This window comes from Phaethon lepturus, unplaced genomic scaffold (assembly GCF_000687285.1).
Source record: "Phaethon lepturus isolate BGI_N335 unplaced genomic scaffold, ASM68728v1 scaffold914, whole genome shotgun sequence".
Taxonomy (NCBI): Eukaryota; Metazoa; Chordata; class Aves; order Phaethontiformes; family Phaethontidae; genus Phaethon; species Phaethon lepturus.
In genome coordinates this window covers 14,239-29,991 of record NW_010532407.1, presented here as the reverse complement: position 1 = coordinate 29,991, position 15,753 = coordinate 14,239, and the positions used below count along the sequence as shown (strand labels likewise).

The 15,753-nt window shown below is 54.2% G+C and overlaps 1 protein-coding gene across 1 annotated transcript in view; it reads left to right on the top strand.

The window, feature by feature from the left end:
* Positions 1–15,179, top strand: part of COL6A1 (collagen, type VI, alpha 1) — a gene marked incomplete at its 5' end in the record, with an annotated part of 21,343 nt that extends 6,164 nt beyond the window's left edge. Inside the window, 16 exon segments of the mRNA XM_010284801.1 lie at positions 1,638–1,700; positions 5,383–5,445; positions 5,920–5,982; positions 6,474–6,524; positions 6,609–6,644; positions 7,110–7,172; positions 7,662–7,727; positions 8,514–8,549; positions 8,889–8,925; positions 9,793–9,801; positions 10,682–10,815; positions 11,846–11,955; positions 12,267–12,450; positions 12,651–12,825; positions 13,569–13,598; positions 14,360–15,179. Of these exon segments, the coding sequence (XP_010283103.1) occupies positions 1,638–1,700; positions 5,383–5,445; positions 5,920–5,982; positions 6,474–6,524; positions 6,609–6,644; positions 7,110–7,172; positions 7,662–7,727; positions 8,514–8,549; positions 8,889–8,925; positions 9,793–9,801; positions 10,682–10,815; positions 11,846–11,955; positions 12,267–12,450; positions 12,651–12,825; positions 13,569–13,598; positions 14,360–14,970 (1,731 nt within the window).
* Positions 15,180–15,753: the final 574 nt, after the last annotated feature.

Genomic DNA, 15,753 nt, shown 5'->3' with positions numbered 1-15,753 from the left:
CCCGTCCGTGCTGCAAGAACTGCCAGTACCCACCACCAGCTTGGAGGGGAGGCAGAGGTCTGCCGTGGGGAGGGGGCAGCTCTGGCAGGGGGCTGCTGGCAGCCTCCCCCTTCCTGTTTACGGCTCGGGGATCGGCAGCGCTGCCGCACGTGGTGTGCGGGGCAGATGTGCGCGGGAGATGAAGGCACGCCTGTGTCCCGGAGTTAAATTGTTCAGCAGACGATGCGCTGCTTCCTTCCAAGTTTTAGTCCAAGCACGAGGCTGCATAACCTCGCCAGAAACGTCTCCACCGGTGCTCAGGGCCCTTTGGAAGTTGTGTTTTATATTTACCGTTTGGCTTAGGCGTCTGGAAGCTTCACGCTTGCAAACAACAGCTTTAGGTCGTGAAGCTTTCAACCGCTTTCCTCGAGGTTTGAAGTCAGGTGTGACTGTCGCGGGACGTTTCTGAACGTCTCCATTCCCAGCGAGCTGGGGGCTGCCTGGCCCTGCATCCCAGGTCCCCTTGCACCTCCTGCAAAGATGCTCGTCCTGCAGCACGTGGTGCTGGCTGATCTCGGGGGTGTAAGGTGCAAAGCTCTGCGCTTAGCTGTCGTTCAGCCCTGTAAGGGGTAATGCTCCACTTTGCAGGAGGGAAAAGTTTTCTTCTGAATTGCCAGGAACTTGCAGCAAGCTCTTGGGCTGCAGGGATGGGGGGGCATGCCTCGTGGCTCTCCTTTTGCCTCCTCAGCTTACACACTCCTGGCCATGGGTCTAGAATGGGGAAGGTGCCCCAGCATCAGCCCAGGTCTGGCGGATGTGCTGCCCTGGTGGGACACAGCTCTGCTGGACTGGTGGAAGGCTGTCCCTGTCCACACTGGTTAAGTCAAAGTGGAACTAAGCCACGTCCAGCCCTTGGTCATTTCTTTCTGTTGCAGCTGTTGGGGTGCAAAAACACCCAGACTCAGGTTTTCCAGGCTCTGCTGGGCTGTCAGTTCTCTGCAAACAGCCCTAACCCATCTCAGGGTGCTGAGTGTCAGCAAAGGAGAGGGAGAGCACCAGCAGTGAGAGGTGAGGACGTCCCTCCCCGTCTGCTGGCTCATCCGCTTGGAAATTCCCTTATCTCCTCAGGGATGGCAGGCTGGAGGATGAGGGGGTGGAGGAAGGAGGCTGCTTAGCCTGGAGTCTCAGGCTGTGCATGGGAACAGCAGCTCCTCTCCAAGAAGACTGCCCAGGGCAGGAGCTGTTCTAGAAAAGCAGCCATGGCTGCAGAGTGTGGCTTGGAAGAGCCACTACATGGTTTTGGGGCCAGGGCCAGTTCTGTGTATCTGCAGAAGCATTGCAAGATGGATGTCTCCAGGCATTTGCTTTTCTGGTGCAAAATGGACTGAAACACGTTACCCAAGAGGCAAGCACTCCTGTCCTTCAGAAAGTCTTCCTCTTGGCTTTAAGGTGGCCACACTAGCCAGTCTCTCCCCATATCTCTGATGGTTTCCTACTCAACTCCTAATTCTGCCTCAAAAACCTCCCTGTTTGGATGACTGCGTTTCTATCCAGCATGTGCTATTGGTGCTGCAATCCTGCTCCCCATGGCACGCAGGGCCCTTTGCACTCTATGCCTGTCCCTCTGAGTTTCTCATGCCCTCTGTGTAAATTTTCAGGGAGAGTCTGGACCACCTGGTGACCAAGGGCGGGAAGGACCCCTCGGACCACCTGGGGACCAGGTAAGAGCTTGGATTAACCTTCTGGATCCCAGGTGGAAGTGGTTGGGGTGGGGGGGCAGTGGGGTAGGGTGCTTAACTGATGCCACTGCATCTTGGGGCAAATTTTCAGCGTCTTCCAGGCTGGTAGCAAAGCCAGCAAAGAGGGTCAGGGATTTCTAGGAGAACCCAGAATATGAACAGGGCTAAAACAATGGAGGCTTGGCTGCTGGGCTGGAGACAGAGCAACCTCCATGCCATTTCCCAGTCCCATGGAAACAGATGTCAACATGTCTGACAGATCTGGAAACTGGCAAGTGCGAGCTGCAGCAACGCACAAAAGGTTCAGGCCTGGGGCCAGTTGCTGCTCACCTCAGCCAAGGGAGTCAATGAGACATGTCGGCGAGGATAGCCTGGCAGGACCCCAGTGGTGTCCCTGACACCCTTGGCATCTGCAGAGACAGTCTGTCCCAAAGCCAGCGTTTATCAAGTCTGCTCGCTGCAAGGTCTGGCCCTCCTGCTTTGGGGACTACTTGTCCTCATGTGCATCAAGGAACAAATCTCAGACCCCATGGGCTTTCTGAACAAGCAGAGCTGGCTACCTCCAGCCTGAGGAAGGCTTCTGTCCTCTGCACAATTAAAGGCTCTTTCCTCCCAAAGGCATACCCAGCTCCCAGTCAATGACTCTAGGTGTTGTTGGGTTAATCCTCCATGGCAATAGCACTGATTGCAATGGCCAGCGGGGTCTTTCCACCTGAGCAAGCAGGCTTTGACATCGCCCTTGGACAGGGCTCTGTGGGACAACTCCCCTCCTACCTATACCATCAGAGTTTTGACAGAGCTTAAGATTTTGACAGAGCTTAAGTATTGAGATAAATGTTCCCACGCTGGTGGAGCAGGGCTTCCGCAAGGGGTGAAGCATGGAGACCAGCATGCGGACAAAGATGAAACAGCTTTTTAACTCCTTCATAGTCAACCAGGTGTTGAAGAGCCCTGAAGGAGATCTGGATTGCAGGACATCCACAACGCGGACACTGTTACGTTCACATTATCCCCAGCATGGGTGGCCCCCATGGCAGCCCTGCCCCATGCCACAGCCTGGGGAGAGGACACACTCGTGCCAAGGATGTGATTGCCTGGAGCTGGCCTTCCCTTGATCCTGTCTCATGCTAGTGAAGAGCACCAAATTCACACAGGAGGATTGTCCAGATCCTGCTGTCTGTCACTGAGCTGAGCTCCTGCCACAAGTTCAAAGAGCATCTGGCAGCATCCAGCTTGTTGGGCACTGCCATGGTGTGAGAGGTGGTGTTTCAGGAGGTGGCCCTGGTAGGAAGGCAGCACTTTGGGTGTGTGCGTGTAGTGGACTAGAGCTGCAGGCTGACACCAGAGAAGGAGGAAGGACCAGAGCAGCTCCCCGGGCGGTAGAGGCTCCTTCCAGGTTCAAGGCAGGAGAAGGACTCCACAGAAGGTGGAAATTTGATGCAGGCCTGTGAGCCGAAGCTGTCCAAGCATGGTGGGGAGACAGACTGGGGTAGAACCTGCCTCCAGCCAGCCCTCACTGGTGGAGAGGAAGAGGAGAAAGGGGAAAGAACGGTCTCCTTGCTATCACTGAGTCTGTGGGACACCAGTCTTCCCTTCTGGGGAGCACTGAACTTGAGTCAAACCCCTGTCAGAGAGGGAAGCATTACTGCAACGGGTCTGATGCCTCCCCAGACCAGAGGCTGCCCCAGTGCCTCCACTGCTCCAGGGAGATTTCAAAAGCGGTTGCAAAGCGAGGACGTTTTTTCCATAAGCTGAGGAAGAATGCTTTTGCTTGGCCAAATTAAAAATAAATGCGTAATTGGGCTTGGGCAAGAGAAGGACTTTGGCAAACACAAGTATTTTTCAAGCTGTGTTATCTGCAAGCTCTGGCTCTTGGACCATATTTCTTTTGGCGAGGGGAAAGGGCTCCCGCTAACCTGTGACTCCCTTTCATCCTCTTTCTATCTGAGAGAAGCTAAAGGTCAGCACTCTCTTTCCATGATCCTCATGTGCAGTTTTGGTGGTGTCTCTCTCTTCCTGACCATGATGCCTATCCCTTCTGGGGTTCTTGTTGCACCCAGAAAGGCAATAGACAGGGAGCTGCTAAAGATTTCCCAATCCGAAATCCTGCATCTTCATAAACTCCTCCAGGGCTGTGAGGAATTTGCGCTGTGTGCTACAGTGAGGACACGTATGGCCAGCGCGAGCCAAGGGTGCCATGGATCCAGCTTTGGCTGATGTGAACGATCACGAGCTCCTGACCCTCCTTCCCAGCTTTCTCTCTTCTGGGCTTTTGTGCAGAAATAAGGTCACATGCCTTTCAGCAGTTTAGTGCTCTGCACTGTGTAATTTTAAGCCCTCTGCACCCACTCGTGCACCTTTCCTTGGAAGAAGGGTACATGTGGCGTGCACGGGTGTTTGGCACCAGCTTCTCCCAGCCGCTGTCGTGCGAAGAGGAGCAGAAGCAACAGCTGGAGGGGATTTCAGCTTCCTCATTTTTCGGGTGGTGAGAAAGTGGCTGCAACGCTGGGCTAGGCTGAGCCAGCACACTGGGGCAGCTCGCAAAAAAGTTAAGAGGCACTGCTGATGCACTGACAATACGGAGGAAACTCTTGGGCACGTGCTGCTGCGATGCTGAAGCCCAGGTACCGTCGAGTGAGTGCTGCCTTCCACCTGCCAGGAGACTGCAGTCGCATGGCCCGGCGCAGGAAACATTTCAGAGGTTGGGAGTCCTGAACTGGCACGACCACTGCCTGCAGCAGCCATGCCGGAGGAGCCCGCGGCCGAGGCACTGCTCGCTGCCGCCGCGGCTTGCCCTCTGCCTTCCCTCTGCCCACCTCTGTCGTCTCCATCCCCTGGGGACCAGCCGCACACCCGGCTCCGTGTCAGACGCTGCCTTGCTCGAGCATTCGGAGCTGTAGACAAGAGCATCGTTACCCAATCGCTACCCACCATCGTTACCAGTCTGCTGGCACCGAGCAGAAGGTGGAGGGGCTCCCTCGGGTACCCACCGGAGCTCTCAGAGAACAAAAAAACCCTCCTCCCATCCTCCCGGCTGCCGCCCTGGGGTGTCCGAGCTCCAAGGCGTGGGGAGGGACTCTGCGGAGGGAGGTCTGTGTCACCTTCAGGGCGACGTGCTCCACCAAGGGCCCTTCTCTGCCCCTGGGGCTCCCCATGAGGTGCCGCTGTACAACCCAGCTGTGCTTCGCTGCTCGAAAGCACCATCCCTGCCTCCCCGGTCCTGTCCCCCACAGGTCCTGTCCCCAGGCGGAGGTGTCGAGGAGGGGCATGTCTTTTAGGGCCTTGGAAGCTCTGCTCAGAGGCTGCTCCCTCCTGCGGGCCAGCTGCCACGGAAAGCACATGGCGTTCAACCCACGCCTGCAGCGTCGCACCGCGGCCCGGAAAGCGTCCTGTTTTGGCTCGTGCTCAGCAGGGATCCGGCCGGGGCCGGCTGCGACGGGCTTTGCAGAGAAAGCAGGGCGTAAGGGAGCGTGGGGAGCGGCGGCAGGGAGGCCAGGCACAGCTCCTGAAGCATCTCTCCGCCTGCGTTAGCCCCTGTCCATAGGTCCTTTCTTGTGAGGCTGGCCAAGGCTGAGGTGACTCACCGATGGGTGCAAGGCCCCTTCAGGGCCGGAGCAACACCAAGAGAAAATCCCTGGTGTGAGACCTCTTTGTGTTTTCCTAGGGTGAAGCTGGACCCCCCGGACCCAAGGGCTACAGAGGAGATGATGGCCCCCGTGGCAATGAGGTCAGTGCTGCTCCATCACGGCGTCTTCTGGGAGGAGGGAGTTAAGGAAAGACCAGGAGACGCTGCCCGTTAGGGCTGTCCCCAAATCCCACAGATCTTGGAAACCTGTTGCAGCTACAAACTTGGGTGGCAACTCCCTGGCAGATGCATCGAGGGTCCTTAAGGCTGTGGCTGCCTTTTTCCCCCCCTCCCAGATGCCATTTCGCGGAGAGAGCGTAGCCACTTGACAAGCCATGTGGCTTCCCATCGCAGAAGCTGGGGTACCTGCTCTCTGAGGGCAGCCACCCGTATCTGCAGCAGATTTGATCCCCAGAGCAGGGAGCAAGCTGAATCCCAAGCCCAGCTGCGGGCTTTGCGTTGCTCTTGTATAAGCAAAACACCTCCCATGATGGTAGCTGGTTGCCTCAGAAGGCATCCTCTTCCCCACTCGAAGGACAGGGTGCAATGCTTGACCACTGCTTCTGCTCCTTCCAGGGCCCAAAGGGATTGCCTGGAGCACCTGGGCTGCCTGGAGACCCTGGCCTAATGGGAGAAAGGGTGAGTGGTATTTGCTGGGGGTGGGGGGGTGTGCAATATGGAAAGGACGTTCAACAGGCTGGTTCCACAACAGCATGGTCCCACTCAGGGAAAAAAGAAATTGCACTCATACACAGCTGAGATATGCTGGGAAAATCTGCAGGCAACCTGCTTTTGACTATGCATCACATCTGCAGGCTCGAAGAGCCATATTTTGGGATGTACTTTCCAACAACAGAGATCTGATACATCCCAGTCTGTTCCCAGCCTGTGGTCATACCCCAGGGATAGTGTCGCTGTCCTCTCAGTGGCTGTGCAGGTCACACGCAAGCAAGATGTCCTTTTTACCTGCCTGCACCAGTCCCCAGCTGGTGACTCTAAGCCAGTCGCATGTTTTTTGCGCAGACATTTTACCGTGGAGACGGACCGCCTAAGAAGTGCAGGATCCTGCTGCCGTGCTATCTAAGGAGTCTGCCTTTCATTACCTCACGTATTTCTCCCTTCCTTTCCAGGGGGAGGATGGCCCTCCTGGGAACGGCACGATTGGATTCGTGGGTGCCCCAGTAAGTTTTTTGTGCTGCTTTGAAACTGCAAGACCGTTATTTCTGCTTGTCTGACCTAACATGCTTCCTTTCCTTCGTTCCCAGGGACAGCCAGGAGACAGAGGGGACCCTGGCATTAATGTAAGTGTGCTGCTTCCTCATATGCCCCACAGAAGTTGCCCTGGCTGGTGGCTTGGCTCCTAGAACCTCTCTATCTGCTGCATGGTGAAATGGGCTCCCTGAAGCTGCTGCTCCTCCAAAGCCCTCTTTTTCTTCTTCGCACCTCTCTCTGGAGCAGATGTTTCTGGTAGAAGTGTCCTGCCTCGGTGCACTGGTAGTAACACCCAAGGATGGCAGCCTGGGCAGAGTGCTCTCTGTTGCAGCCCCAGACCCAGAGTTTGGGGGACCCGCGTGGTGCTATAACAGTGAAAGCCACCGAAGAAGCTCTCTCCCTCAACAGCACTCCGATTTGGTGCTAGGGAGCCTATTCACTGCTCTTTGCCCCCCTCCCAAGCCAGCTCTCACAAGGTCACTGCATGCCAGCGCCAACCTCACCACGCTAACAACAGCTGTCCATGCAGGAATCTCTTCTGTACTGTTTTTCAGGGAACGAAAGGCTATGTCGGTCCTAAAGGTGATGAAGGAGAAGCTGGGGATCCTGGCAATGATGTGAGTGATACGTATAAAGCGGAATCATCTTTCTCTTGCAGGAGCTTTGGGCTGGATCTCTAACAGTACCTTGCCTGTGGGTCAGAGCCCGTCAGACGTTGTAAGACTGCAAGTGGCCTTTGCCACTGAGCAGTGTCTGATGGCGAGGAGAGCTCTCTCCAGATGTTCATTTTGTGTCCTACAGCTTATGACTGGGAAACTTGCAGATCTGTTAGGCTGTGGTGTGGACACCATCTCTACAAGGTTTTGTATGCTTCTAGATAGCAGCAATGTTTGCACCTGTGCCACACCATTGTCCTGTGAAGGAAGATTTTCCTAGTGTCCGTCCTGACCCTCCCAAGTCCTAACTCTGGTTGGGTCAGTTGCATACAGCAATCTCAGATACCATTTTCGTGGTTAAGTAGGTCTCAGCAGACATCTGGAAGGGGAAGGTGCTGCACACCACTCTCCCACGCAGACTTGTGGATTTCGGTTTTGTTTTCATTCCAGAACCCAACCCCTGGCCCCAGGGGCATCAAAGGAGCAAAGGGCCACAGGGGACCTGAAGGCCGCCCGGTAAGGAAGAACCCTGTCAGGGTTTGCACGGATGACTGCAGCGTACCAGGCTGACGGAGCTCCCAAAGGCAGGGCTCTCTGCAGACTTGCGGGTCTTAGCCCTACTCACAGCAGGAGCAAGGGAGTTTGAAAACCCACTGCTGCAGCCTGGTACATGGGTCTCTGAAATCATGTTCATCCTAAATCAGGGCAGAAAATACAGGCACTTGTGCTTTTTCATGAGCAAAATGTTCTTGTATGACCAGGTTCAGTAAGGGCAAGCAACCTTTCGGAGTGCCATCCTGAACCTGAAAGCATTTCAGTTCGTGTTGAGTCGCCACTTGCTTGCATTGCCTCACGTTGGCCTGGAGGCTACAGAAGAGGCATCTTCAAAGCAAATGGCATTCATCCCTCCCTCCCTCCCTCCCTCCGCTGGGTGCTGTGGAGCAATGCCAAGCCGTGTCACACATGGTGTGTGTGTGCTCGCTGCCTGCAGCAAGAGCTTGCCTGCCTGCCTCGGTGGGCATGGCATACGTGGAAGTGGGTCTCCTCGCCCCCGGCCCAGTACAGCCCCAGGGCAATGTGCAAGCAAGCAGATGTACCTGCTCAAAGTCCAGCGCAGGGGCCAGCAACTGGGAAGCCAAGAGACTTTTCCAGGCTCTGCGTTGTTCAGCAAGGTATTGGCAGAGTACGCCGTAGTTAGGACTGGCTGCAGGCTCTGCGTTGTTCAGCAAGGTATTGGCGGAGTACGCTGTAGCTAGGACTGGCTGCTCTTGTAACTGCTCTCTCCACGCTTCTGTTTGACAGGGACCACCAGGACCTGTGGGGCCTCCAGGACCAGATGTGAGTGGGACAGGATCGGGGTGCTGCTTGTCTGCTTTGGTCTCTGCTTCCCCTGCACTGCATGATGGCTCCTGGGAGGGGGTCGCTGCACGGGGAACCTCGTGCTCCCAGGCTGGGTGGTGGCTGCGCCCCATCACTGTCCCAGCGCATCTCACTGGCCAGATTTCTTTCATGCCAGTCCATCACCAGCCAGTGCCCTCGGCCGTGTGCCCCGCTTGCACACCTCGCATTTCCAGGCCTGTTTTGAGGGCACAAAGCAGCAGCGGGATGATGGGCAGCACTGGGAGCCAGGCAGCTCCCTTCACTTTTATTCGAACATTTCTTTACCGCTCTTTTCAGGAATGTGAAATCTTGGACATCATCATGAAGATGTGCTGTGAGTATCCCTGTGCCGCTCCTCCGGGCTCCTTGCTGAGTGGGAAGGCAGCTACTTTTTCTCTGGCCCCGAGGGAGCAGGGCCACCCCCAGGGAGCGCGCAGAAGGGTGCCATTGGCATCGCTCCCCTTCCACGAGTCCCAATTAAGTCAACGAGCTGGGGGAGGGGTGGGAGGTCCTCCCTGCAGCTGGGACAATGAGGCAAATCTCTTGTGTGCTGCTGTGCCTTCTCTTGACCCAGGGACTTCCAGCTCGATCTCTTAGAGCAGGTCGTGCAACCACATTTCACACTAGTTTGCTGTGCCTGCGGCTCTCTGCATGCACAGTCACCCGTCAGGGAAATTATGAGCAAAACTATGTAAAATCTTTGTGTGGACCGTTTTACAAATGTTTTTTTTCTTAAATAGCAGGGCCTGACTTTCCCCTTAGGAAAAGGGAGGGCTGTTCTGGGGTGTCCTGCCATGGGGAGCAGCAGTATGCATGTGCTGCAAAGGGTTTCTGGCCCACGGCCCGTAATGAAGTGCTGGAAGGACACAGGGTACTTAGGGAACTGAGTTTGAGCTCCATACTCTGGCAATTTCCTTAATCCCTCCAGGATTAGCTTTTTTATTTTGATTTAAATAAGAATGCATCAGCGTGTGCAGAAACAGCTCTGCTGCATGCAGTGCTGCAGGGACAGGGCATCACAACCTGAAACAGGAGAGAGAAATGGGTATTTCAAACAGGAGGGAAACCTCCATGAGCTTGAGTTGTCCAGACCAGGTGTCTTTGGGTCTGCAGAAACACAAACCTGCAGTCTGCATTAGTGTGTGAAAAACCCTTGTGTCCAGCTTTTTAACGTTCTCTCTTTCTCTCCCTTCTCCTCTAGCTTGCTGTGGTGAGTGTTACTTGGCAAAGTTGCTCTGCAAACATTTGCTAGCCCTTCTCTTTGCTTGCACCCCTCCCTTTCCCTGCTCCTTGCCTTCTGCTATGGGAGACGTGGTGAGAGCCCGGGAGGGAGGATGGAGCATATGAGCGAGGCAGAGGAGGGCAGCGAGCTCTCCCCGAGGGTGCTGCGCGGATTTGGAGGCTGCTGTGGCTGGGTCCTGCAACTGGAAAACTGTTGTCAAGGTGCTCTGTGCCAGCAAACTGCAGGCAGATTTTCTCCACCCTTTTTGCAGCTGAAAGGGGTGTCGGTTCAGGGTATGCTGTGGATCCAGCTCTGTCCTCCTCCTCCCAAATCCTGTGCTGCTCTGCAGAGAAATGTGCTGGGTTTTTTTCTCTGATGCTGTCCCAACGGGTTGGGTTTGCAGTCCAAAAGCTTGAAGGAAAAGCCAAGGACACATGATGTCCTTCAGTCGGGGGAAAGAGGGGAGCAAGCTGAGTCAGCCCCCTCCAGCCCACCAGTGTCACCTCTGTCCTCCTGGGCGGGGTGAATGGAAGAAGTGAGAAGACTTATGAGGAAACGGGTTTTGGAATAATTACTGGGTGTTTTAAGGGTACTCACAGCTTGGAAATGCAATGTGTCTTGAAAGGGGCACTGAGCAAAATGCAAATGGAAAAACTAGTAAACTGACTCTCAAGTCTCCTATGCAGCTATTTTGATGGTTTATTTTACGCCCTGCTTTGCGGGTAGATAGGGCACAGGCACCACCTGGTCAGGACTAACAGCAGACATCAGCTGCTTGCTTTGGTGTGCCTCCCTGCACGACGTGCTGCTCTGAGTGAGCGGCTCCGCTAGAAAACACAAGCCCCTCCACTCCTGTGCCTTGCTGCAGAGTGCACCTGCGGTCCCGTCGACATCCTCTTCGTGCTGGACAGCTCGGAGAGCATCGGCCTGCAGAACTTCCAGATTGCCAAGGACTTCATCATCAAAGTCATTGACCGCCTGAGCAAGGACGAGCGTGTGAAGGTGAGATTTCCACCGAGTGCTAGGATACACTGCACTCCCTTATTTTTCACTGCAAGCAGAAAAACAGGGAGATGCTTCCACTCCACAAGGCTCAGCTTCAAGTGTGTAACCAGGATGGGTCTTGATTTCTCCCAGATTCATAAAGTGATGGGGATGTGACAGCTGTTAGTTGTCCCAAAATATAGACATTTCACTCTTTCTGGGCACAGGCACTCTTCTTCCATCTCCCAGCTCATTAAGTATCTGCCTGATCAATAGGTCTCTCAGTCTCTTCCTTGTCCTGATGAGCATTTTTTGTGGCTGGAGTAGATAACACACGAGGTGTATTGCAGCTTCCCCTAGCCCCCTGATGGCCAGCCCCCCCGACACCTCAAGCTTGGGTTCAGGTTACCAGTTAAGCACAATACTAAAAAGGATCTCTGCAGCCCAAAACAGCAGTATTGTCCCAGTAGTGAGTCTTTTAGTCTGAAGAGGGACGTAAACGTTTGCTCTCCTAACTCCTCCCTGGTAACCCACTGTGTGTGGGAAATTTCATTTACCCCTGTGACTGGGAAGGGATGTCTGGCATCCAGCCTTTCCTTAAGGTATAATCAGACACGTCTGTAGTGCACAGGCTGTAAAGCCACAACGACCTGCCTTTGGACATTGCTGTAGGCATGCATGGGTCCCTTTGGCTGGCAAAGAGCAGGTAAAAAGCCTGAAAGGCTGGAGCTGTGCAGCAAAAGCACCATGTTGGAAGAAAACCAGAGGTTTTGAAAAAAGATCTATTCCTAGCCACCCACCATGGCTTGTGTTGAGACCACTGAGCTGGGAAACCTGAGTTTTGGTCTTATTTCACTGACTGGCTTACTGAATTGGTCCCCATGTGCAATCCCTCCTACTGGGGCTCCTTCTGCCTGGGATAAGGCAGAGGAGGCGTGTCAGATCCTGCCATGAAGGTGTTCAGTATGAAACTACCAGAAGGATTTCTGAGATCTCCAGGCCCCCCTGGAGGTATCTGGCCCTAACTGTCTTCTGCTTTTTCCAACAGTTTGAACCTGGGGAGTCCCGTGTGGGCGTTGTGCAGTACAGCCATGACAACACGCAGGAGCTGGTGGCCATGGGGGATGCCAACATAGACAACATTGGGGCACTCAAACAGTGAGTCTGCAGGGTCTCAGCGCATCATGCAGAGACCTGACCCAGGGACACCTAACTCAACTCCCATCTTTCATCTCCAGGCCAACAGCTCCTGCAACTGCAAGGATGCTAAATGTTCTTTCATGGAAAGTAGCAGTTGGTGGCATTGTAGGTGGTGCTGAGGCCAAGGAGCTTGCCAGTTTTCCACCCAAAGCCCCATGCAGGGATGTTGCCCTGCCTCAGCAAGCGTGTCAATGACATACATGTTCCCAGGGACTCCTTCAGTATCTGTGGGACAGGGCTTGCAGGCTCATTGGTGTCTGTGCTTGCAGGGCAGTCAAGAACTTGAAATGGATAGCAGGGGGCACCTACACTGGAGAAGCCCTACAGTTCACCAAGGACAACCTGCTGCGGAGATTCACCTCTGACAAGCGCGTCGCCATCGTCATCACGGACGGACGCTCCGACACGCTGCGGGACCCTACCCCGCTTAACTCCCTGTGCGATGTCACCCCGGTAAGGGCAGAGGGGAAGCACTGTGCCTACACACAGCAGCCATGCATCAGAGTAGTGCAGGCTCCACGTCTTTGCTACCCAAAGCCAGGGCAGGGGCGACATGTGTCACTAGAAGCACCCTCATGGAGTGACAGGCCTTCAAGTTTATGAATGCATTAGATGATGAATGTGTCAGGTGATGGACTGTAACTTCCCTGCAGGTGGTTTCTCTTGGGATAGGCGACATTTTCCGGAACCCTCCAAATCCAGATCACCTGAATGACATCGCTTGTTTAAGCAGACCAACCAGGCCAGGACTGTCCATTCAAAGGGACAACTACGCTGAGCTCCTGGATGACACCTTCTTGCAGAACATCACCTCATATGTCTGCCAAGGTGAGTGAAAGATTGTGCCTGGAGGCAGTAAGGAAGGTAGTGAGAATTGCCTCAGCCAAAGGGTGGGGGATGCAGGCTTCCCTTGCCTTGCCTTGCTTTGCCTTGCCTCTTGCCTTGCCTTCTCTTTTGTGTTCCCTTCCCAAGGCCTTGCCTTGCCTTTTCCCTTGCCTTTTCCCTTGCCTTTTCCCTTGCCTGTTCCCTTGCATGTTCCCTTGCCTGTTCCCTTCCCTTTTCCCTTCCCTTTTCCCTTCCCTTTTCCCTTGCCTGTTCCCTTGCCTGTTCCCTTGCCTTTTCCCTTCCCTTTTCCCTTCCCTTTTCCCTTGCCTGTTCCCTTGCTTTTTCCCTTCCCTTTTCCCTTCCCTTCCCAAGGCCTTGCCTTGCCTTGCCTTTTCCCTTGCCTTTTCCCTTCCACCAGTCATGCTCTTAAGCAAATGTTGAGGGAAGAGAACAGCATTCAAGGTTTAGTTAAACAAGGGACAAAGATGTCTCACGTCTCAGAATACTTGGCAGCCAGGTCCAGGTTCTCTCCTGCTGTAGGACATCTCTGTCCACTGCATTTTTCAAGCACGCACCTCTGTGCTTTCTGGGGCATGTTCATAGCCTTTGCACAGCACCTTGCACAGGGTGGCTGTGGCCGAGGTGAGTGTTTGTCCCCACTGTGGTTCTGTGGAAAGCTGTGCGATAGGAGAAGTGATTCTTCCTGGGTGAGACGGTGATGTGACTCTTTCTAATTTTCTTAACAGAGAAGAAATGTCCGGACTACACCTGCCCAAGTGAGTATTGACTCCTCATGTCACATGAAGGGGTGGGGAGTGGGGTGTTGTGGGAATGCAGAGCTCCGAGACCTCTCGTAACAGGGAGTGTCCTGGGCTCCAGAAATGAGCAAGCCTTGCTAGGCACTCTCAGAGTCTCTCACACACACACCATCCCAAAGCACCTGGGGGAAAACTGTCTCGGGACAGTTGCTTTTCTGGCACTTCAAACCTAGAAAGGAGGTTGTGACAGATTTAGCCCTTGCAGGCGTTAGCTGAGGTGGGTAATGAGATCGACGGCTATGTGGTAGTGGGAGCACGAGCAAGTCATCACTGTGGGAGGGATATTTAAGAAAGGTGCTTCAAAAGTGAGTACGGGGAGGAATTTAGTGGGGTACACTTCCAAGTCAGAAGCGTACACAATCCTCAGACTCATCATGGAAAGCAGCCAGCCTTGGGAGATGAAGTGCTTCCCCAGGCATGCAAGGACAGCGTAAGTCAAGGAAAACACACACTGTATTTAAGCAACAAGAGTCACTAAATTATCTAAGCCAGATAAGTACCTGGGAATGCAGCCTGTCCTAAACCAAATAAAAGAAGGAATGAAAGGGTAAAAGGACAAGTGTAGGACAGGACTGGGGTAGGGGGAACCAAGCTAGCAAATACCCAGAGAGTGGGGATTCCCCAAGACTGACAAGGCAGGAAGCCTGTGAAACAGCTTTCCATGGAAGAGGCAGGAGGAGAAATGCAGCATAACGAGCCCTGGGCCTTTCCCCTTGCAGTCACCTTCACCGAGCTGGCAGACATCACGTTGCTGGTGGACAGCTCCACCAGCGTGGGGAGCAAGAACTTTGAGACCACCAAGAAGTTCGTAAAGCGGCTGGCGGAGCGGTTCCTGGAGGCTGGCAAGCCTGCTGACGACTCTGTGCGTGTCTCGGTGGTCCAGTACAGTGGCAAGAACCAGCAGAAAGTGGAAGCTCAGTTCCAGTACAACTACACGGTCATTGCCAAAGCCATCGACAACATGGAGTTCATTAATGACGCCACGGACGTCAACGCCGCTCTGCGGTATGTCACAGGGCTGTACCAGCGGTCCTCCCGTGCTGCGGCAAAGAAGAGGGTGCTGGTGTTTTCTGATGGCAACTCTCAAGGGATCACCGCAAGGGCCATTGAGAGGGCTGTGCAGGAAGCTCAGCAGGCTGGCATCGAGATCTATGTGCTGGCAGTGGGCAGCCAAGCCAACGAGCCCAACATCCGTGTCCTGGTCACGGGGAAGAGTGCAGACTACGATGTGGTCTATGGGGAGCGCCACCTCTTCCGTGTGCCTGACTATACCTCTCTGCTGCGTGGCGTCTTCTACCAAACTGTGTCCAGGAAGATAGCTGTTGACTGAGCATCTGGGTGGATTGCTGCCAAGGCCTTGCCTGCTTTTGTTTCGCCTAAAATGAAAACCAACAAAACAACAACAACAAAAAATTAACAGTATACTTGACCAACCTGAAGAATTTCTGTCTATGCAGGTAGCCATAGTGCCACAGCCTGGCTGTGCATAGTCCCCTTCCTTCTCCCACTGCCGCTTCATCTGCATCTCTACCCTCTTCGCCTCAAACCTCCCTCCCTGCCAGTGCCTGCCTCTTCCTCCCTAAAGCAGGCAAACACAAGCACACCTAGCAATAAGCCCCTAGAACACCAAAAGGAACCTCATCCCACTCTTTTTTGCCAAGAAAGAACCAGGATGAGGAATTTCGTACCACTAAGGACTAGCCTGGTCTCAAAAGGCCAATTATGCTCTTTTCAGATACAGGTTTTTTGTTTGTTTGCTTCTCTCCTTTGTACATCAGCTGAGTACTTGCCCAGCTCACAATGGTCCTAACCCAACGCTGTGCTTCAAGTGAAATGTTCAACACTTCATCAAGCTTTGAGAGAGGATCGTTGTCATGGCTGGCAAGTTCGGTTCACATCTCCCATGCCTGGGAGGAGGGCTGGACTTCCGAACCACCAGCATACTAGGCACAGGTGGAAATATCTCTGACCTCCAATGCCATGGGATGGGCCACTGACTTCCCAGGCCTGGGGTGGAGGTGAGCATCCCTCAGTGCTGACACTCCCATTGAGGGCAGAGAGGCTGGGCACCAACCAAATGAAAGATGGACAGCAGCCATTGGGGAGGGGGGTA